General features: G+C 48.4%; 3 protein-coding genes across 3 annotated transcripts in view; all 3 read right to left on the bottom strand.

Annotated features, from left to right (window-relative positions):
* Positions 1-4009, bottom strand: part of LOC140374117 (uncharacterized) — a 34684-nt gene extending 30675 nt beyond the window's left edge. The window contains exons 1-2 of the mRNA XM_072460916.1: positions 3770-4009; positions 1988-2108 (exon numbers count right to left, since the gene is read on the bottom strand). Coding sequence (XP_072317017.1) covers positions 1988-2042 — 55 coding nt within the window. The 5' untranslated portion in view covers positions 2043-2108; positions 3770-4009. The remainder of the gene's footprint in view (positions 1-1987; positions 2109-3769) is intronic.
* A 7087-nt stretch (positions 4010-11096) lies between these two features.
* Positions 11097-18465, bottom strand: LOC140373842 (uncharacterized). The gene is made up of 3 exons (XM_072460538.1): positions 18383-18465; positions 15807-18060; positions 11097-11976 (listed from the first exon to the last, which is right to left on the bottom strand). The coding sequence occupies exons 2-3, from the start codon at positions 18036-18038 to the stop codon at positions 11638-11640; spliced, it is 2571 nt and encodes an 856-aa protein (XP_072316639.1). The 5' UTR covers positions 18039-18060; positions 18383-18465; the 3' UTR covers positions 11097-11637.
* A 1158-nt stretch (positions 18466-19623) lies between these two features.
* The window catches only part of ntd5 (ntl-dependent gene 5), a 17551-nt gene continuing 14996 nt past the window's right edge, over positions 19624-22178 (bottom strand). The window contains exons 4-8 of the mRNA XM_072460960.1: positions 21232-21361; positions 20754-20830; positions 20294-20476; positions 19967-20164; positions 19624-19886 (exon numbers count right to left, since the gene is read on the bottom strand). Of these exons, the coding sequence (XP_072317061.1) occupies positions 19804-19886; positions 19967-20164; positions 20294-20476; positions 20754-20830; positions 21232-21361 (671 nt within the window). The 3' untranslated portion in view covers positions 19624-19803. The remainder of the gene's footprint in view (positions 19887-19966; positions 20165-20293; positions 20477-20753; positions 20831-21231; positions 21362-22178) is intronic.

Below are 22178 nucleotides of genomic sequence, written 5' to 3' on the forward strand. Positions count from 1 at the left end.
TCTAAGTCAAGTTTGTGTTTTTATACTTTTCAGATCGATGTGGAGTTCACGGCGCTTCACCTCCAGTTACAGTCGACAGAGAAGACGGAAAATGTGTGCACAATTTTCCAAGAGAACAGATCGCAATTTCCTTTTTTAACCACGTTTTATACACGCTAAGTAGCTTTATATATGTCTTTCAGAGGCAACTGTGGCCATCATCTATTTCCTGAGAGTGCACACGTCGCCGTGATTGGTCAGAGCCACCTGTCACTCATAACTTGGCGGCGGGTGGCGAACATGGGGAATGGGGGAGTGAGAGTGTTTGAGCGTAGAGCGACGTTAAAGGGGAAATGTCTCAGATCACGCTTTGATTTAACGTTCCAAGATAAACTAAGACAAGGCATTTTTAAAGGTTTAAACTGAAATATTTGCAGGTTTTATTCAGGAATTCCAGACTAATTGCAATTTTGATTCAATCCGGTTCACCTTTTAACCCTGACACGCAGTACGACGCCTCACAAACTCACACCTAAAGACGAATTACCGTACTTTCATCACACAAACTACAAACCGCATTGCGCTTCGGGGTGACGTCTGATTGGCTGAGCACAGGTGGTCCGGCCCGATCGACTTCTCCGTTCAAAAAGCTGTTCCGAAGCTGTTCTAGCGGCTAAAAAGTGGAATCGTGTGAACGTGCCGAAGGATTTTTGAGCGCTGGGAACAAGTTAGACTCATGTAAAGCTTCTCTTGTCGTGGTTTGAAAATCGGGTTCCGCTGCTTTAACGTGAGGTTTCGTGTGAAGCCTCAAAGCAGATGATCGGTGTCGCTGTTTTCAAACGGTTTAGACACTTGTGTTTGTTGGAGCCAGTGAAACGCACCCTGAACCCGGCATCGATCCCGGCTGCGACTCATGAATAGCATATTAGTCCAGTAGAGTGAGGGCTTTTTATACTAAACCTCTGTCCACTCACTTAGAAGACGGTCGGCCAATCAATACTCGACAATGTGTTCTGCTGACGTGTCCTTGTGCAAGACACTTGACTCTCCTTGTGCGCGGCGTCTGCGTTTACTGCTATGAAAGCATAATGTGAGCGTAGTTTAATCTAAGTGTCCACGTTCACTGGGACTGAATAATGCAGCGTAAAGCTCAGTCCATCGGTCAAACAATACTTTTATATAACCGAATATTGATGGAAATATGGTGATTGGAGGCTTCTAGATAGAGAATATTTACAAATAAAGAGTATTATTGATGATAATTTGATTTGAAATTAATTTGTATTATTATTTTTTATTTAACAATGTGACTGTCTTTATTATATTGTATAATTGTATTGTCTGTATTGTCCAGATGACTATTACGACCATCATACGACTTCGATACTTCGATTATGTTTTATAGTCGGCTAGTCCCGATTCATGGATTAATAATTAATTGTACATGTTTTCATTAATTTCTTGTTCATTATGTTTTCATGTTTATGTTTTTTTATTTCTCGTTCTCTCAAGAATCCTCCCCTTTAAAGAAATAACAATACTACAGCCATAGGTCCAAAAGCTTACATAATCATGCGATGAGTGGTAAATGTATATTACTTATAGTGCAGTGAAATATATGTCAAGCTCATACTCGATACCGACTTCGATAGTATTGTACGATAGTTAAATACCCTCTTTTTCAAACAATGATCACATTTTCAACACAAACTAATGGTAGTTTCTTTCATATTATCAAATACATAAATATTACCATTTGGTCTTGTACTAGTTCTGAATCAGATCAATATCATTCTAAAACTATTCATGAAAGGTCTGAGTTTGAGTTATTTATGCAATATTTCTCATTCTCCACACTGAATCGACTCAGTAGCTCGTTTCAACACTTGTTTTACTCTTGATTTATCTGTGTTTTTTTTTTATACCACCCTGTGTGTGGCCACCTTTACATCTCCGTGACAATGAACACACTTGTAAAGAGCTCATGTTCATGCCGGCGGCTCCTCACCTGAGCGGAACTTGTTTCTGATGAGCAGCGACCTCTCGGAGGCCGCCAGGGTCATGGTGGCGAGGGGCCAGGGGGGGTCAGGAGTGGAGAGAGAGGCTTGAACCAGGAGAAGACGCTCCCTCTGTGTGTCAGGACGGAGACAGAGAGAGAGAGACAGACGCTTGTTAATCCAGTGACGGACACAAACCCATATTGATAGCGGCACACAAAGCCGTCGCCAAGAGAGAGGGAAGAGAGTGAGAGCCACGCGGAGAATCTCAGGCCTCCAGGATGAGTGAAATCTGCGACAACAGCAGGCCTCCCTGTAGATGGCCTGTCATAGCCACACTCCACCACACGAGACACAGCCAACGACGCGCGCATTCAAACAGACGGGGGGAAGCTTTTAGCGGAGGCTCTGAAGTGGCACCGGCAGCCACGCAGAACCCCCGGGGGCCCGGTCCTCCTCTGACGTCGACGGCGAGCCCCCCGCGCTTTGGGCTTCGAGGACATTGATTGAGACGGACAAACGTGCGTTCTCGACAGTTTACGGCCGTGACAAGCGAGTATGGCGGCGGCGCGATTTAAGCCGCGGCGCCGCTTAGATGAGAGATATAAGGCAATATGGGAAGAATGAAGAACCACGTCGTTGGCACAAATCACCCACGGGCCAATGTCAAGGCTCGGTTTGGTTACACGGTGTCAACGTTGAGAGAAAAAGCAGAAGACGACATTAAAGCTGCGATGTGCGATAGGGCTGTTCATTCCTGCTGTATCGATGGTTTTTGCAATATTTGAATACTGTATTTTCCGGAGTATAAGTTGAACCAGCCAAAAAATGCATAATAGAGAAGAAAAAAACATATAGAAGTCGCACTAGAGTATAAGTCGCATTTTTTGGGGACATTTATTTGATAAAATCCAGGACCAAGAACAGACATTTAATATTGAAATGCAGTTTAAAATAATAAGAGATGAGAGAACATGGTGAATAGGTGTACGTATGCTAACGCTTACACCTTCAGCTACATGACGTATGCTAACGCTTACACCTTCAGCTACATGACGTATGCTAACGCTTACACCTTCAGCTACATGACGTATGCTAACGCTTACACCTTCAGCTACATGACGTATGCTAACGCTTACACCTTCAGCTACATGAGGCACAGACAGAACTGTGGTAAGTGTCTGGTATGTTAACGTAACATATGAACAGTTATTCAGATCACTATAGCATAAAGAACATGCTAACAAGTTTACCAAAGCATCAGTTTTACCCCAAATCACTAAATCCATTGAATTCTTCTTCCTCTGTGTCACTTCTGAACAACTCCACAAACTCCAGAGGAAGAGGAAGTGCAGATTCTTCTTCTGCGTCGCTTAGAGCCTAGAGCGCCCTCTTGTGGTTGTCAGCGTGAAAATAACGAATAATATCACATATAAGTCGCACTCTGGCCAAAACTATGAAAATGGGTGCCACTTATAGTCCGGAAAATACGGTATACTTTTCGCACAATAAGTTCAGTTACATTCAAATATAATAAACACAAAACAACAACAGATTCAAGGCTAATTTAGAAACTGAAGAAAATCACTGCCTTTTCCACAATTTATAAAAAAGTATGTTTCTGTCGGCGATATCGATCATTGCGTCGGCCGATATTGCGATGTCGATACTTTTGCGACGTGTCACGCAAGCCATAATCGAAAAAATCAAACCAGGCGTTAATTATAAAGCGCCTTTCGTCACTCAAAGCCATTCATAAAAAGTAATAAAACCGTCATAGAAAGTGAACTCACAGCCGACTGCGTCCCGAGTGAGACCGAGCGAGGCGCGGGTGAAGAGGACGGGGCGGGCGAACCTTCTCGATTCCGTCAGTGAAAGTGCGTCCCGTTCACGTTCATATCCGTGTCATTGGCGAGTCGGAGTGAAGGAGACGAGCGTTGCCTTTTTTCCCCCCTCGTGGACTCGCCCTGCTCTACTGCCCTGTGCCTCCGCCTCGATCCTTTGGCCCTTCTCCCTGTCCGCCCCCCCAAAGCATCCTGGATCCGAGGGGCCAACTGCGGGAGACTGTCAAACTTCACCCCGCCCTCACTCCCTCACTCACCTCCCCTCCCCCCCCCTCTCAGCTGACCAGCTCCACTCAAGAGCCGAGTCTGTGGAGATTTGCTTCGCAGCGTTCAAAACAGCAGGTTCTCAGAGTGTTTTTGCAAATTTTGAGAACTGGTAAAGGGTTAAATGTGGTGGTTTTTGCCGATCTTTGGTCTACAGGAGCGATTCGAAATCAATTTCCACATTTTTCGAGTGAATTTTAAGTGTGTATTTATGTTTTTTTCACAACGGAGGGTTAAACTCAAAAGCTTTAGTCAGAATATCACTGTGAATGTGCTGAAAATATCCTCTAAAACCAGGTGGAAAGTGCTTTTATTGTTCAGTCCAGTTATGACATGTTATGAGTAGAAAGAACAGATACAGTTTTTCTGAGGAGAGCGTTGTGAGTTCAGTCTGCCTTTTTACAGATGGTCGCTGTTAGTTGTCTGTATGAATATTTGCAGTTGCACATATTGCCTCGTGGTCTCATCGGTGCGTTCGGGGACAGAGACACGGTCACATCATAGATAATTGATACGTTTCAGAGCTTTTGCCAGCACCGGGTCACGCCTCCTTAAGTCGACTAAAGCCCTAGAATATACAGACTCTAAAACACATACAAATATGTTGTTAAAATAAAGACAATGGCAAAAATGTAAAAAACAAAACAAACCAGTGTCTGATTTTCAATAACAAACATGTAATAAATGTGTAATTATTCTCCATTTTGAAGCCTTCAGTCACCTTTATTTGGTTGATGATGTATTTAAAAAGTCTCAATAGGAAATTTTGTTTGACTAGTCGACTAATAAGATAACTGTTAGTTGGAGCAGTCTAAATTATAATTGTGAGAATTTAAGTAGTGAAAATAACATTCTTAACTATAAGCTAAATAAATACTATATGTCTGATTTCAAAATGAAAAGTAATAACGGTTACAATTTCAAGATTTAAGGTTTGTTAATGCAAAAGTCATGATGTATTTCAACAACAGGTTCAAAGCTGAATTAAACATGAAGCGTTACTTCTTAAGCAAGAGCACAAGCACAGAGCAAGCGAAGGGTCTGACTTCCCTAACGCCACATCACGTTAAAGGAAGGATCACCAGGCGCTTTATTACGCGGCGCTGTGAGGAGCCCCGGGAGTGTTTTGGACGCTGTGCAGCCGCAGGAGCAGGTCCACTCGTCCAGGCACCTCCGGGTCGTGCTCCCGGAGTGATTTGGCAGCTCTGGCGTGGTCCACAGGCATGTGAGCGTGAGCGGGCGCGACACCTGCCGGGGCCACAGGTCACTTGGGCGGTCGAAATGATTACTGCGTCGACTTTTAGCTTCGGCAACGGCTTCGTGACGCTGCCCGCGAGGTGATCAGAGCTGCTGGCTTTAGTCGCTTGGTCGATTAATCGGTCGGTGGTGTTTTAGTCTGTGTATTTGTATTTGTGTTGTACCAGTGCTTTTATTAAGAAATGGAGTGAGCTCGCTGAACATCTGGTGACGAATCATTAGTTTATTCTGTTATTTTACATACGCTGTTTCCATGTACCGTATTTTCTGGACTATAAATCGCACCAGCCAAAAAATGCATAATAGAGAAGAAAAAAACATAAGTTGCACTGGAGTATGAAATGTGGTTGTAAGTGTAAAAATAACAAATAATATCACATATAAGTCGCTCTGGAGTATAAGTATAAGTATAAATGTAAGTATAAGTCGCACCCCGGCCAAAACTATGAAAAAAGGTGCGACTTATAGTCCGGGAAATACGGTAATTTTTTGTAAATAAACATTTTTTGCATGAGCGTAGTCGGCTGAGAATTTGTTTGGTCGACTCCAGCCCTAAAGACTTTATGGCCACATGTTCTCTTTTTATTCAGTGCATATCAGAGTTTATTGTATATATTCTATATCATGGTTTAAATGGTTCTAGACGAGCACTTTAAACCTAGTGGCGTTTTTTTTTTACTTTTACAGAGACATGATGCAACGACATTTCTCATTCAGTGACATTGAAGTATGTACGTAACTGCAAGACAAACAATACATAACATAACCCACGATACACTGCATGTCTAAAGGTCATTGTGTCAGGCCAGCAGGTCACTAACTCTGCACAGTTTACAGTAAGAATCAAGCTCTGGGCGGCTTCGCTTCACGCTCACCGCTTTAAAGTCATGTGAAAGTACAGTGTTCGTCTGGAGGTGCGTCTATGTGGCCCTGAGCACATTCAGAGGGGGAGAGGGGGGAGGGGGGGAGAGAGGGGAGAGAGAGGAGAGGGGAGAGAGAGGGGGAGAGAGAGGGGAGAGAGAGGGGAGAGAGGGGGGAGAGGGGGGGAGAGAGAGGAGAGAGAGGAGAGGGGAGAGAGAGGGGGAGAGAGGGGGGAGAGAGGGGAGAGAGAGAGGGAGGGAGAGAGGGGGGGCGAGAGGGGGAATGAGGGTGTCCCGCAGCACCTGTTGGGTTTACTTGACGGACAGGCCGGCGTGTGCTGCTTCAGCAGGTTACAGAGGGAGGACGGGGACCTCATGGGGGTGGGCTCGGGTGAATAATACACTGCAGAAGGTGGAAAGGAAGCGCGGCACAAAAGCTGGGACCAGGTCGCTCATGGCAACTGTGGCTAGTCTCTCTCTAAAGATTTAAAGGAGATATATTATGTTTTGTTCAAGTGCTTAGTATTGAAGTATAAGTAAATCATTACTTTATATTCTGTTGATTGTAAACATCAATATTGATCTGAAATGACTTAGTAACAGAAACAGGTCCATTAACTTCCTGTTCCAAGCTGCAGAACTGATAAGCCCCGCCTCTTTCCAAGCTGCAGAACTGATAAGCCCCGCCTCTTTCCAAGCTGCAGAACTGATAAGCCCCGCCTCTTTCCAAGCTGCAGAACTGATAAGCCCCGCCTCTTTCCAAGCTGCAGAACTGATAAGCCCCGCCTCTTTCCAAGCTGCAGAACTGATATGCCCCGCCTCTTCATAGTGACATTTCATTGTAGCATCCAGTGGATTATTAGTGTTTTCCATGTGACGTTTTAGAATGCTGCATTTATCACCTGGAGTCTTCATTTTCCAAATAAGCACAGTAACTACAGGGATGTGGGCGGGGATAGGGGGTAGGTGAAAACAGGACTTTTGAGCACTCGAGCCTCAATTACAGGACAATACAGGATTTACTCAGACATGTAGGAATCAATCAAAATACAACTTTGTGTACACGACTGATGAGGAAGTACTGCTGTAACAAGGTTTAAAGCTCATTAAGGCTCCGTTTTGAATACGTCCCCTTTAACAACACGATCATGTACTGCAGGTCGTAACGTCTATTTCATCTATTGTTTTACTATTGATTTGGACAAGTTTACATTGTTTTATATTCTTTTATGTATATGTACAGTATGTATATATCTTACACAACCCAACTTCAGCTTGGAATGATCCACAGTATGTTTAATATGTGAAACTTTCACTGCACAAAAGATAGAAAAAGCCCGTAAGTAAAATACTAGAGGCAAATATATGTTCCACTCCTGAGGATTTCTCTCTCAGAGCTTTCTGTGTAAAATGTTACACCAGAGGAAAGGCCAAAAATAAAATGGTTGAGCTCGATGAGGACAGAGACAAATGCAACCTTTTAACTGGATGTAAAAGCCTTTCACGCACACACAAAGAACAAGTGTGACGTGGAGATATCTAAAAACAAAAACACACTGAGCTAAGAGAGGGCCAGTTCCACTTTCCATGGAACAAAATGGAAGGACCAGTGGAGCCCAAAATGAAGCCGGAGCCAGGGCTTCATTTGAACATGACTGAACAGTGACTATTACATCTGCACTGGTCATTCCAACAGCTCCTGTGTTTTCTTTCCTCTTCACGTTCTGACCGAGCACACGCCACAGGACGGGCCACGCTGAGCCACGTGAGCCACGTGAGCCACGCTGAGCCACGTGAGCCACGCTGAGCCACGTGAGCCACGTGAGCCACGTGAGCCACGCTGAGCCACGTGAGCCACGCTGAGCCACGTGAGCCACGTGAGCCACGTGAGCCACGCTGAGCCACGTGAGCCACGTTGAGCCACGTGAGCCACGTGAGCCACGCTGAGCCACGTGAGCCACGTGAGCCACGTGAGCCACGCTGAGCCACGTGAGCCACGTTGAGCCAGGTGAGCCACGTGAGCCACGCTGAGCCACGTGAGCCACGTGAGCCACGCTGAGCCACGCTGAGCCACGTGAGCCACGCTGAGCGGCCGGTGACGTAAGAGCTTTTTCTTCTGGTCGTGGGGGTCCGGTCACCTCATCTCCCTCCGGCACGGGACTCCCTCCTATTAGCACCTGTTACTCTCCTTCTCTGTGACTCACACACTCTGTAAGCGTAAACCAGTGAGCTGACCCCTCCCCCCTCTCAGTGAGATGACCCCTCTCCCCTCTCAGTGAGATGACCCCTCTCCTCGCTCAGTGAGAAGACCCCTCTCCTCGCTCAGTGAGAAGACCCCTCTCCCCTCTCAGTGAGATGACCCCTCTCAGTGAGCTGACCCCTCTCCTCTCTCAGTGAGATGACCCCTCTCCTCTCTCAGTGAGATGACCCCTCTCCCCTCTCAGTGAGATGACCCCTCTCCTCGCTCAGTGAGAAGACCCCTCTCCTCGCTCAGTGAGAAGACCCCTCTCCCCTCTCAGTGAGATGACCCCTCTCAGTGAGCTGACCCCTCTCCTCTCTCAGTGAGATGACCCCTCTCCTCTCTCAGTGAGATGACCCCTCTCAGTGAGATGACCCCTCCCCCCTCTCAGTGAGATGACCCCTCTCCTCTCTCAGTGAGATGACCCCTCTCCTCTCTCAGTGAGATGACCCCTCTCCTCTCTCAGTGAGATGACCCCTCTCAGTGAGATGACCCCTCTCCCCTCTCAGTGAGATGACCCCTCTCAGTGAGCTGACCCCTCTCCTCTCTCAGTGAGATGACCCCTCTCCTCTCTCAGTGAGATGACCCCTCTCAGTGAGATGACCCCTCCCCCCTCTCAGTGAGATGACCCCTCTCCTCTCTCAGTGAGATGACCCCTCTCCTCTCTCAGTGAGATGACCCCTCTCCTCTCTCAGTGAGATGACCCCTCTCAGTGAGATGACCCCTCTCCTTGTACTCTTGTTCACACTAAAACTGTGCTGTACTTGTGTAAAGACCATTGTGTCGTTCACACTTGTCCTGCACCAAAATGAGACAAAGTTTACAGAAAAGACTCAAACACGGACACTTTAAGTAAAAATATGTGTGTAATGTATTTCTTGCACTTCACATACACTGTACTTACCTTCCTCAGCTGTCCATGTTGTATCTTCTGTTTGGGAAAATATAATTTGCTCATAACATCCTTTAAATTGCATGACGGTGTCGATTCAGTCTCTCAGAACTTCACTTGTCCTTTCATACTTTTAAGTTTTGCATGAGAAATCTTCTACTTCATTCTTTTTTATGTGTCATATTTTGGTTTAGTTCACTTAAAGGTCTATACTGTATGTAACTTCCCTGGTGATGGTTTCCATGGTATTGCTTTGCCTGTAATGTTCCATAGTATGGCATTAAACACCTCTATCTCCATGGTGACCTGCAGGTGACACCATCAGACCAACAGAGACCACAGTAAGAATGTGTTTCACCATTTACCAAAGTTTAAACCAAAAAGCCATTTCTACTTATGAATTAAATGTTTTTTGATGTATAAAATATGTAACTGTAACTGTAATATGCCCCGCCCCCCCTGGCATTCCCTTAACTGTTTATGTCATAAATGTTTTGTTATGAAGAATTTTGACGATAAAAAAAATAAAAAAGAATGCATGTTTTTTATTTGATCTTTTTAAAGAAATGAAAACAGCCTTGATGAAATAAATGTTAGCGATGTGGATCCGTTTAATGCTACACTGCGGAACATAACAGGCAAAGCAATAACATCTCCATGGAAACACTGTAATCATTCCACATAAAAACATCGTTGCGTAGCTTATTGTACATATTGTTGCATTAACTGTCATTTAAACCAGAGCTGGTCCCGTTCCCACCGCAGGTTTGAGTGTGAGTCAGAGTCAGGCAGCTCGTGTCCTGCAGTCAAACTGAGCCTCCTCCATAGGACGTGACGAGGCAACTGCGCGTGCTCGGGCCTCTGGGAAGTGTAAGTGCGCCCCCACGTGACCGGAGAGCGCAATGACACCTCACCAAACGCACCGTATGTTTTCTTTGCATCGCGGTTCCAGTTTGCGCGTGACGCGTCAACAACCTGCAAACGTGAACGGAAATTACCAAAAAATAAATAAAAAATAAACTGTCCTCACGCGCTCCATGACGTCACCTGTCACGTCAGTCACTTGGCCCACGCGCCCTGTTGCTCCACGTGCTCCACACTTTAACCCTCAACGCGTCTGTCACTTATTAAACCTTTTTTCAGACACGTGCCTCGCCTCGAGCTGGATTCTCATGCATATTCATGAGCGCGCGCGGGACCTCGTTGGCTCAGCGAATCTGCGGATCAACGGGATCTACTTTGTGTCGATGCGCGCGCGCGCTTTGTTCTAGACAGGACGGGACCCGCGCGCGAGACGGACCCTCGAGGCTGTTGTCAGGGACTACAAAGGCCGCAGCACGTGACATGGGAGCTAAACGTCCCAGGTAATTGGACAAGACCCCACGTGAGGTTTGTCCGGATCAAAAAGGCTAATGAGTCAATAAAGGTTTATGATGTCGTTTTACTGAAGGGAAACAAACGCACGTATCATTTTTTTATGATATTAATAGCCATTGATCCTTAAGATGACCACGTGGATCATGTTTCCCCTGAGGACTGTGAGGACTGAGGGCACGTGATTTAAAGTTAGGCATCTTTAGAAGCTTTTGCAGGCAGTGGTTGCTATTATTAAACAGTAATATGAAATAAAAACTAGTGTCCTTAATCACCATTCATTAAGCCCCCTTTTTTGAATCTTAAAGTCATTCATTTTAATAATAATGAGCTTTATATAGTCTATATTACTGATACACCAGCCTGGATTGAAAAGAGACCGCGAAGAGGTTCTTCTTACATGAAAGAAATTTAATTCAAATAAATTACATAAATCAAAAATCTGATGTCCTTATGATAATCTCTATCTTTTGGTCATAGAACAAGGATCACGTACAGTAAAGAACAATCCACATTGGCCTACAAAATGAAAAGTGCAAATGACTCACAGTGTCTGACAGTTTGAAAGATAAATCATGGATCATCTTTCGTATTAGTGCAGTTCTTACAATAAGACTATTTCTATATACAACTCTGGCACTCAATAAGATAGCTTTTATCTTTAGGATTCTATATATTGTTTTTGCATTCGATGAAAATGCAATAAATTCATAGGATTTATAAGTTAAGACATTTCTCAATAGGGAAAATTAGGTTTTTCCTTTATAATTTAAACAAAATCATACATGATTTGGAATCCAGCATTTGGCCCTATCCAGTGGAATGGGTTTCAAATGTAATATGAAATAAAGTAGGACATAAGTGAAAGTGCTCGCTTCTCGACTGTGTGGTAATCTGTTTGGATAAAGAGGAAGTGAGCTCCCTCTGGTCTCTACGCCTCCGCCTCAGACTCTGAGTTGTCCATGTGTGACACAGACGAGCTGTACCACTCGGCGCTCTCCTCTTCCTGTACGGCCGCGGCGCTTCTTCCCCCTCCGTTCTTCTTGTCGCTCAGCATCTCCATGGCGACCTGGTGGTAGGGGTGCTTGCGCTTGGTGTGTCTCCGCAGCGTGTTCCGTTCGGCGAAGCGCGTGTGGCAGAGCTGGCACTGGTACGGCTTCTCCCCCGTGTGGACCCGCTGGTGCCGCTGCAGCTCGCCCGCCTCCCGGAAACGCTTGGCACAGATCGGGCAGACGAAGTTCCTCTGGCCCGTGTGGATGTGCTTGTGCCTCTGTTGAGACAAAGATTCATGCGCAGTTATTACACGGCAAGTACGACTTTAGAGTTGCCTGACCCGACAGCCCCGCCCACATTCTGTTGGAATGCGTAAGGATCTGGAATCGGAGTCAGAGCCAATGAAATCGTCAGTAATTCGTTTACCGACCAATCCCAGTCGGAGGTTTTAACGTGTCACATTGAGATTCAGAAGTAGAGCTTTCCAGCTCGTGACCAGGCTCGTGACCCGGCTCGTGACCCGGCTCGTGACCAGGCTCGTGACCCGGCTCGTGACCAGGCTCGTGACCCGGCTCGTGACCCGGCTCGTGACCAGGCTCGTGGCCCGGCTCGTGACCAGGCTCGTGGCCCGGCTCGTGACCAGGCTCGTGGCCCGGCTCGTGACCCGGCTCGTGACCAGGCTCGTGACCCGGCTCGTGACCCGGCTCGTGACCAGGCTCGTGGCCCGGCTCGTGACCAGGCTCGTGGCCCGGCTCGTGACCAGGCTCGTGACCCGGCTCGTGACCAGGCTCGTGACCCGGCTCGTGACCCGGCTCGTGACCAGGCTCGTGACCCGGCTCGTGACCAGGCTCGTGACCCGGCTCGTGACCAGGCTCGTGGCCCGGCTCGTGACCCGGCCCGTGACCCGGCTCGTGACCCGGCTCGTGACCCGGCTCGTGACCCGGCTCGTGACCAGGCTCGTGACCCGGCTCGTGACCAGGCTCGTGACCCGGCTCGTGACCCGGCTCGTGACCAGGCTCGTGACCAGGCTCGTGACCCGGCTCGTGACCCGGCTCGTGACCAGGCTCGTGGCCCGGCTCGTGACCCAGCCCGTGACCCGGCTCGTGACCCGGCTCGTGACCAGGCTCGTGGCCCGGCTCGTGACCAGGCTCGTGGCCCGGCTCGTGACCAGGCTCGTGACCCGGCTCGTGACCAGGCTCGTGACCCGGCTCGTGACCCGGCTCGTGACCAGGCTCGTGACCCGGCTCGTGACCCGGCTCGTGACCCGGCTCGTGACCCGGCTCGTGACCAGGCTCGTGACCCAGCCCGTGACCCGGCTCGTGACCCGGCTCGTGACCAGGCTCGTGGCCCGGCTCGTGACCAGGCTCGTGACCCGGCTCGTGACCAGGCTCGTGGCCAGGCTCGTGATCCGGCCCGTGACCCGGCCCGTGACCCGGCCCGTGACCCGGCTCGTGACCCGGCCCGTGACCCGGCTCGTGACCCGGCCCGTGACCCGGCTCGTGACCAGGCCCGTGGCCCGGCTCGTGACCCGGCTCGTGACCCGGCCCGTGACCCGGCCCGTGACCCGGCTCGTGACCAGGCTCGTGGCCCGGCTCGTGACCCGGCCCGTGACCCGGCTCGTGACCCGGCTCGTGACCAGGCTCGTGGCCCGGCTCGTGACCAGGCTCGTGACCAGGCTCGTGGCCCGGCTCGTGACCAGGCTCGTGGCCCGGCTCGTGACCCGGCCCGTGACCCGGCTCGTGATCCGGCCCGTGACCCGGCTCGTGACCCGGCTCCTGACCCGGCTCGTGACCCGGCTCGTGACCCGGCTCGTGACCGAGTGTTAACTTCTGCTCTCGCTTCGGTTTAAACAATCAAGAAAGTCTTGCCATGATGAACGTGCGTTAGATGCGGTTATACGAAAGGCGTCATCGCGATTCAGGACATTTTCTGCGTTCGGGGACGGATAACGCAGAACACGCCTTGTTGACATGGTTCTACGTAATATCCGGTTAAGCGCGTCACTTCTGGGTTTATGTGATTGGTTCTGTCTCTGCTCTAAACTCAGCCATAGAAATGTAAACGCAGCGGTCGAGCCCCAGACCCACACACAGTTTTGATAAGTAGTTTGCCAAAACGTGTTGGAAATGGCTGGTCAGGCAAACTTTAGAGGAGGAAGGAGGTATATCCTTTATTGTTGGTTTGAGATGTGCAAATTATCACTATAATTAAAACTATCGAAAAAGCTGCAAACAAACGGTTTAAGAATGCAAATAAAGATTACTTAACATGTTATCTTATAAAAAGAACATTTTTCTTCACTTTTTTGGAGATTTTAACGTCCTGTCATGTTTAAAAAGACATTTACGAGCCCATTTAAACACATTTGCAATAACCTTGTGTGAATAAAGTCATTGTCGCGCATTCCTACTTTAGACTTGTTCATAAAAGTACACATTAAATAAACATTAAATATGGAGGATCGTCCCAATTGGCTATTAATGACCCAACCGTGATGAGTTCCAAGGGCTGGGTGAAAATGGCACCCAAAGATTGATATTTTTGGACCAGATTGTGATTTTTTATTTGACGGTGATTCATGTGCGCCTGTCACTCACTCGCAGTGTGACAGAAGCTGACCAATAGGAGGAGTGGGTGAGGAAAGATGAACGGCGTCTGTGTTTGTGCATGGAGCCGCTTTAAAGGTGCACTATGGAACTTTTCTGCCACACACTATTGCATTAAAGTAATCTACACTTCATGGATTCAAGCTGGTGAGGGATAGAGTTAATATCACACTGTGGAAACTTCCAGACAAAGCAATTACATCACCATGGAGACAATCGCAGGGGCACTCATTTTGTCCTGTTGTGTGAAGCACTCTGAATTGCCTTGTGTATGAATTGTGCTCTACAAATAACCTTGACTCACTAGAAAAGTTACATAGTGCACCTTTAAACAGAAAAGCGCTGAAGTCAAAGCTCCATTATCGTCCTCATTATCGTCCTCATTATCAATCCGACCAGTGTGAGCTTTCCACGTCTGACCCGGCTTTAGATAGAGACCCGTCTTCCCGTATATTGGACGGGGCATTTTAAAATGTGGACGGGCATTTTCGAGTGCAGGGACGGCCATTTTATGAATAAATCTTAGAAAAAAAGTGAATATTATCATTAAATCGGGCCGGGAAGCATTTGACAATAGTCCGCCATGACAGTTCACTGTTTACAAGAGGAAATTTGCATGCTGCGCGCTGATTGGTCGACGAAATGTGCGTGCTTAGGTCTGATTGGCTGCCGAAGCCGTGGTCCAGAGAATGCCGAAGCTACTCGTTTTTGTCGCCTAGTCGGCCCCCGTACCCCGGACAAAGTTATTTGGACGGAGTGTTTTTAAAGCCTGCGTCTGACTGTAAATCATGTTATAGTAAACCTCAGAGAAAGAAGAGGGCTGGACCTCCCTCACCGGACTGATCTGTGTCTCTGAATTGAGTTCTTTACGTAAAAAATAATAATAATAATACTGCACACTGATTGGTTAAAGCGTATAACAACAGCGGAAGAAGCAGAAACATCTAAATTGTGTTGAATTCAGTGTTCAGAAAAGCACAGTCCTTGTTCTCGTTGTGTGTAGGTTATTTATTTCTGTGCCGCCATGTTTGTTTTTGGTTGTTTAGACGCCCGCTTAAACCACAATGCTGCTCTGTGATTGGTTCCCGTCCCGCCTGTGGCCCCTAAATACCACGCAATTGGCTCGTTTACCACTGGACTGCAAACGAATCAGCGGGAGCCTAACAAGATAGATTATAAAAGTTTGGGACTTTTAAAATAATTCATCTTTCTGACAAGATTAGAACCGCCCTGCTTTCACCTCTCCGTCTGAAAAAGCAGCATTAAAACTGCTGGCGCAATACAATTCTGGCATTTCCTGGTGATGTGCCAAAGGGTCTGTGGAGGAAGCCGTTAGACTGATTTAAATAACTACTTCCTCCTTTTCCAGTATATTCCAGCTTTACTGAGCAAATCACCACATTACAATATTTCTGGAATATTGTTGCTTTGTCCTCCCAAACATCAAAATAGATTATATTAACAGATCATTTCGTGTGGTTTGTGAAGAGTGCATTCTGACCTGCAGATGGCTGGAGCGCTTGAAGGCCTTGCCACACTGCGCGCACACGTGGGGTTTCTTCTGCGAGTGCGTGATGGCGTGGCGCTCCAGGTCGGACATGTAGAAGAAGACCCTCGGGCACAGCTGGCAGTACAGCACCCGGCGAGCGCCTTGCCCGTCGGGTGTCCAGTCCGGAGACAGCGGGTCCAACTGGTCGAGGGGTTCCAGTTTGGCGGCGCACATGAGCGACAGGGAAGGCGGCGCGGCGCAGTTGTAGTAAAGGTGGTCGTTCAGTTCAAACCTGCGGTCGGAGAGATCGGGTTTGGTGTCCGAGGAGGGCGACTGGACGTCCGCGTCGGCGCCGGGTTGAGACGGGCAATCGAAGTTTAAAGCGGGGGGCTGCGAGCGAGCGGGACCGGCAGTCGATGGCTTGTCTTCAGTGTCTTCAGGAAATATGGCTTGATTTCCAGATGGCGTGGATTCGGAAGAGCTTATTGGATGATGAGAGAGCGTCGCGCTGGAAGCACTCTGGTCCATCTGCAGAGCCACGCTGGACTCGTGAAGAGACAGCGAGCCGAGGACAGTGTTGCCTGAGAGGATGACGGGCGGGTTATTTGGGCTGAGTCGGATCACCGGGTGGGACAGGGCGGCGGTTCCGGTCGCGCCCGTTTGACCCAGCGGCGCCGTCGTCGTCGTCGTCGTGATCTGCGATATCTGGCCCGTGGCGGGGTCTAGCACGGCGATGGGCACGGAGGTAGCGGCGGCCTCCCCGGCAGAGGCCGCGACGGGGGCGAGGAGAAGCAGCATCGGGGTCGAGGACGGAGCCTGCGCGAACGGCAACGACAGGCTCACCGGCGTCTGAGCGGGGGATGACGTGGAGGAGAGGAAGAGGATGGGCGCGTTGCTCGAGGAGTTTGTGAGGATTTGAATGGGTTGATTGAGCAGCGATATCGCAGACTGGGACGAAACGGCGCCGTCTTCCTGGCTGGACAGGGCGACCGGAAGTGTCTCCTGACTGAGGTCGTCTTCCGGCTGAGGTGCGGGCGATCGGGCAGGACTTTCTGTGACTGGATTCTCGCACGTGGCGTCGGTTTGTCCATCGTCCAAACTTTGTCCTTCCTCTGGCGATAAACCGTGTCCGTCCCCATTTGCACATTGCATTTGTTCTAGCTTGAAAATGTCGACTTGCGGCAGTTTGTGTCCGTCCGCGCTCAGGGTGTACGGGATTCCTTGATCGTCTATTAAAAGCAGCTCGTCCGTGCCATAGTCTGTCGATGAGTCGAATAAAGAACGGGAGAACTGTAAATCGTGAGTGCAAAACACCTCTAAATCATTGTCGTCCTCCACAATGTCTCTATCGCCTTCGCCTTCGTACTCGTCCACCTCCATAATAAGTGAGTTCTCGCCCCAGTCCTCCAACAAGCGCCCGTATCGCCTGTCGCGGCCCTCGCGTTTTTTCGGTAGACTCAAGTCCAGCGGTTCCGTTTGTTCCTCCATTTCCACCACACTTAACTTGCTCCCGTTCAGTTGTATCCTTTCCCAAAACACAGGGATATGCTTTTCCTCGGGTTCCTCTTTAATTTTACGCTGGGCCAGTATTTGGACCGTCTCAGCGCTCGAGATTAGAAGAGTCTTTAAAACAGCAGCGTTATTATTTTTATCCTGACACAAGTCTCTCTCTTTGTACGTTTCCTTTTTGCCGATATCTGCGATTTTCGGCGATTCGTCGCCCGACTTTTGCGTGACTCGCTTGATTTCCGATTCACTTTTGACACTGGGTCGACTCTTGGCCGGGTTCTGATCCCCAGCTGGGACCACCACAGGCTTTTTCAAACGGGAAAGGGTCAAGTCTTTGGTGAGGCTGAGGGTGGAGGCTGCGATTGGCCTTTTGCAATGTGGGGGAGCGACTATGCGGATTCTGAATGGCTCCCTGCGCAGCATAGGCACGCCGGTCTTGACTGTAATTGGTTCCCTGAATCCGCCACTCTTGCCGCTCTCGTGGGACGCTGGCTTCGAAGTCCCGCCTCCTCCTGGCTTTTTTCCATTGATTGACAGTGAGTCTGGCCTGATGGTCAGTGCTATTTGCACGGGGCATGGCTGGACGTTACCTGGCACAGTGCGCGGGGGGCTCTCCTCTCCCCGCGAGTCTAAACAAACCTGGGAAAGAAGTGGCCCTGTTATCTGTGTGCACTGGCTGCCATTTTGAACATTTAGGCTCCCACTGGTCAGGACTGTAGCCAACTGAGAATCCATTTTGGGGCATACCTCTTTAATTCTGAAAAGGTAAACAAGAGATACTTATTAGCTTGTGTAATTGCAAGAAATTATACCAAAAAATCCATTTACAATCTATTGATATACATAACTTTTTGTTGTGTAGAACATAACACTAATGATAGTAGGAGTTTGAGTGGGGTTAATGTTGGGGTCAAGTCAAACTAGTCAAACTAGAAATAAAAAGGTCAGATTTACAACACAAGCATCATGACACATAATGATGCATGTGCTATTCTGACACAATTACCACACCAATGACCCCCCATGTAGCATCTGTCTGACCCCCTGTGCGTGCTGCTGCGGGTCCAGGAGCTGCTCACCGGCGACACTACGCGTTTCTCTCTCATCAACGCGCAACACTCAAACGCAAACGTTTCAGCTCCTTCTGCTCATTGTCTATAATTCACCCCCAAAAAACATGGCTCGGTAATTGCCCATCTGAGGGGGAAATCGGGAACAGTAAGAGTCGCCTTGTGTCGACGGAGGACGCCATTACGCACAAGTCCCTGGTCCGAAAACACCGCGGGGTCTGGTCCAGGCGCGCGCCGCGTTGACAGCCCTCGGACCTGGGCTCGCGAGCATCACTGTCGCGTCGCGTCGGTGGCGGAGAACGCGCTGCACATCTGCACGGACACTGCTGCTGCTGCTTCTTCTGCGGCGGCGGCGGCTGCTGCTGCTGCTGCTGCGGGGTCGTGGAGCCTCCGCTTCGGCACCGCGGCGTCCTCGGACCTACAGCCAGCCATTTTAGAGCCGCGGGTCCGAGGCGGAGCGGCGCGCGACCCGGCTGCGCGAGAACAAACTTTCCCCCCCCCCCCCCTCCTCCCAACGCGCGCGGACGCGTTAAGGGAGATGCGTGCGCCACACGTTTAAGACTGTATTTGTTCTGTAACTCTACTCCACCCGTCCGCCTGCTGCAGGGACTGGCTTACCCGAGCTGGAGGTTTCCGGAGGACCAAATATGAGTGTGCGGTGTAACGGGTGATGCTGCGAATGCTGGAGGAGGGAGGGGTCAAGGGGAGTTGCTATGGAGCCGCAGCCTACCGGGTCCGAGCAATAACCATGTTCAGCCTATGAGTACGGTTGAACCCGCAGCCCCGCACGCGAGGAGCCACGGAGCCCGGCGCAGTGGACTACAGAGCTACAGAGCTACAGAGTCAGGCCGAGGCGTGACGTTCTCCCCACGATGTGTTTGATTTGAAACACTCAAACTGTCAAAACTTACAAGACATTGACCTGATGCGTCGGGGACTAAGTTCCGAGGAGCAGTGACATGTGAATGCGGCTCTAGATGGTGCTGTGGGTCTGATCACTGACTCACGCAGAGGCTCAGAATAAACGCGTGAAGCAAAAACAGTTTGCGTGAAATTGCACACATTTGCATTTAGTACTAATGTGGAAACAAAAGGGCAGTCGTGATAAAAGAGCAGGGTAATTACAGTGTACTTTGGACCACTCATAATAAAAGGTCACTATGGGGGGAATAAAACTCATTTATTTGAACGGTACTCAGTGAACAGGGTCAGTAAGACTGAGATGTGACCAGATCTGTAGGAAATGAGGGGAAAGTGATATTACAATATAACTTATATTGCAAAGGAAAGAAAAACACAATGAGACAATGGACACGACAGCCAAATACAGCTGGTATAGTCAATACTGTGGTATAGAATAGAATAGATAGCTGCTGAGTGTCCTGGGACCCTCCTCTTGGGACATGTTGTCTTCAGGTGACTCAAGGTCATCAGTCCATCTCCTCTGGCTCACAGGCCTCAATCTCTGAGACCAGGCGATGAGGGAAGAGTTTATACTGCAGCCATGTGGGCTCTGGAACCAAAGGCATTCATGTACTTATACATATCAGTACTGCATTACAGTACTTAGAGTATGCACTGAACACAACTTACCCAAGTAGCAGGCTGGTGGGTGCAGGAGTCCATCGAAACACGTCTGAGCTGCAGTGTAGCTGCACATTTTATTGGGATGTTTGCAGAAGAATGTGACATTTTCCCCATGAGGAACCATGGCATCAGTGACATCGAAGGGCCAGCGCTTCACTCCCCCGATCTCCACCCGGCTGCGTTCAGCAGGAATAAGACAGCGAGCTGAAGAGAGAGCAAAGACATTGATTTTATAAGTCTAAGTCCACACTGTCAGTGGATGTGGTTTGTGCAGTAGCTTCTGAACACATGAATATTGAATGTGGCTCTTAGTGAACCTGTTGAAGGCCTTACTTCTGCAGTGGGGGGAAGCTTTACTCCAGCTGCCGTTTGAGAGGCACGTCACCTTCTGAGGCCCATCCAACAGGAAGTTCTTCTTACACAGGAAGTGAACGTCAAAGCCCACTTCATACTCAGTCCTCTGGACAGCCACTACATAACCGAACTCCACGTCCCGAGGAGGCTGGCAGAACACCTCTGAGACAGGAGACAGAGACAGAGCTGAAACACTGTAGGCCCAGTCCACCACAGACAGTGCACAGTTTAAACACTAGGTGGCACTGTAAGACAACACATGAGTCCATAAACAGCTTTCTTGTAAAAGGCCACATTGTTCTGTGAAGTTACTGCCTCTAATAAAGGTGAAGCCTGTAGTTGAAGTCATATGTGAACATAAGGAGAGACACTTGTGACCATGTGAGTATGTGCTTCACTTATAGACCTGTATAGACACTATATTATTGGCAACACTTACTTTTACAGATGGGATGGGGATACTGCCAGGTTTGGTTTTCCTGACAGAAGTTCTCACTGCTGCCCACTAAATCCGCTCTGCAGAAAGAGACAGGAGAATGATGGACACAGATGGCAAAGTGACACTTGAGTCTATTCCAGTTTCTGATAAATCATAAAGAAGAAGAAAAAAAAGGTGCAAATGATATCTTTTCATTGCCTTTCTTTTTCGAGCCTGCACACTGCTCTGGCTGGCACATCCACTCAGGCTTGTCTTAGTGTGGATGACTCAGTGCTAAAGAGGATTCAAGACTGTCATGACCCAGTTAGCTCAGTTGGGGGAGTGTTGGCTGCATGAAAGACCAAAATGAGATCCTGTAATTTATCATTCATCAATCTTCAACGCCCCGCTCCAGTATTTTATATTTTTCCCCTTTTTTACACATCATCTTGGGTTGCTCAGACTTCCTCCCACGATGCGCTGTTGACGTGTAGCTTACCCGGACTGGCAGCTGTAGTGGATCCAGGTCCCCACAGAGGCGTTTCCCTGGATGTTGAACATGTCAGTCACATCCTGGGGCAGCGGGCAGCTCAGGGTCTCTTCAGGCTCCAGCTCGGCCGTTTGTGCTTCTGAGGGAAACAATGGAGAGGCAAAAAACACAAAGCAAAATTAAAGTTAAATGACTTGATGTGGCTCCATCAGACTGACCCAAGGGGGTGTTATTGTTTTGCCTGGACTTCTCCATAATATGGCCTTTAACTTTCATATTTTATTCTTTTATTCAATTACATGTGTTTATTGTACACAAATGAGAAAAACACAAGCTCGGATTTGCTTCTCCACGGATCTGACCTGTAACTTGGTTGTCTCCCTGTAGATACATTTGTTTTATGTTATACTCTGGACGATCCACAAACATAGACATCGCCATAAAGATATCCTCGTCCACTTGAAATGTTATAGTGCACCTTTAATTTAAACTCATTAGTTGTTTTCTTCATTGATGCTACTTTCTGGATGATTACCAGAAGTATTATTGAATGAATGGGATCTAAAGACCCCTATAAAGCCTCCACCTTAAATCATGTATCCTCCACTTTAAATCATGTATCCTCCACCTTAAATCATGTATCCTCCACCTTAAAGCATGTATCCTCCACTTTAAATCATGTATCCTCCACCTTAAAGCATGTATCCTCCACCTTAAAGCATGTATCCTCCACCTTAAATCATGTATCCTCCACCTTAAAGCATGTATCCTCCACCTTAAATCATGTATCCTCCACCTTAAAGCATGTATCCTCCACCTTAAATCATGTATCCTCCACCTTAAAGCATGTATCCTCCACTTCAAATCATGTATCCTCCACCTTAAAGCATGTATCCTCCACCTTAAAGCATGTATCCTCCACCTTAAATCATGTATCCTCCACCTTAAAGCATGTA

This window comes from Eucyclogobius newberryi, unplaced genomic scaffold (assembly GCF_026437365.1).
Source record: "Eucyclogobius newberryi isolate DKJ021-1_F unplaced genomic scaffold, fEucNew1.0.hap1 SCAF_3, whole genome shotgun sequence".
NCBI lineage: Eukaryota > Metazoa > Chordata > Actinopteri > Gobiiformes > Gobiidae > Eucyclogobius > Eucyclogobius newberryi.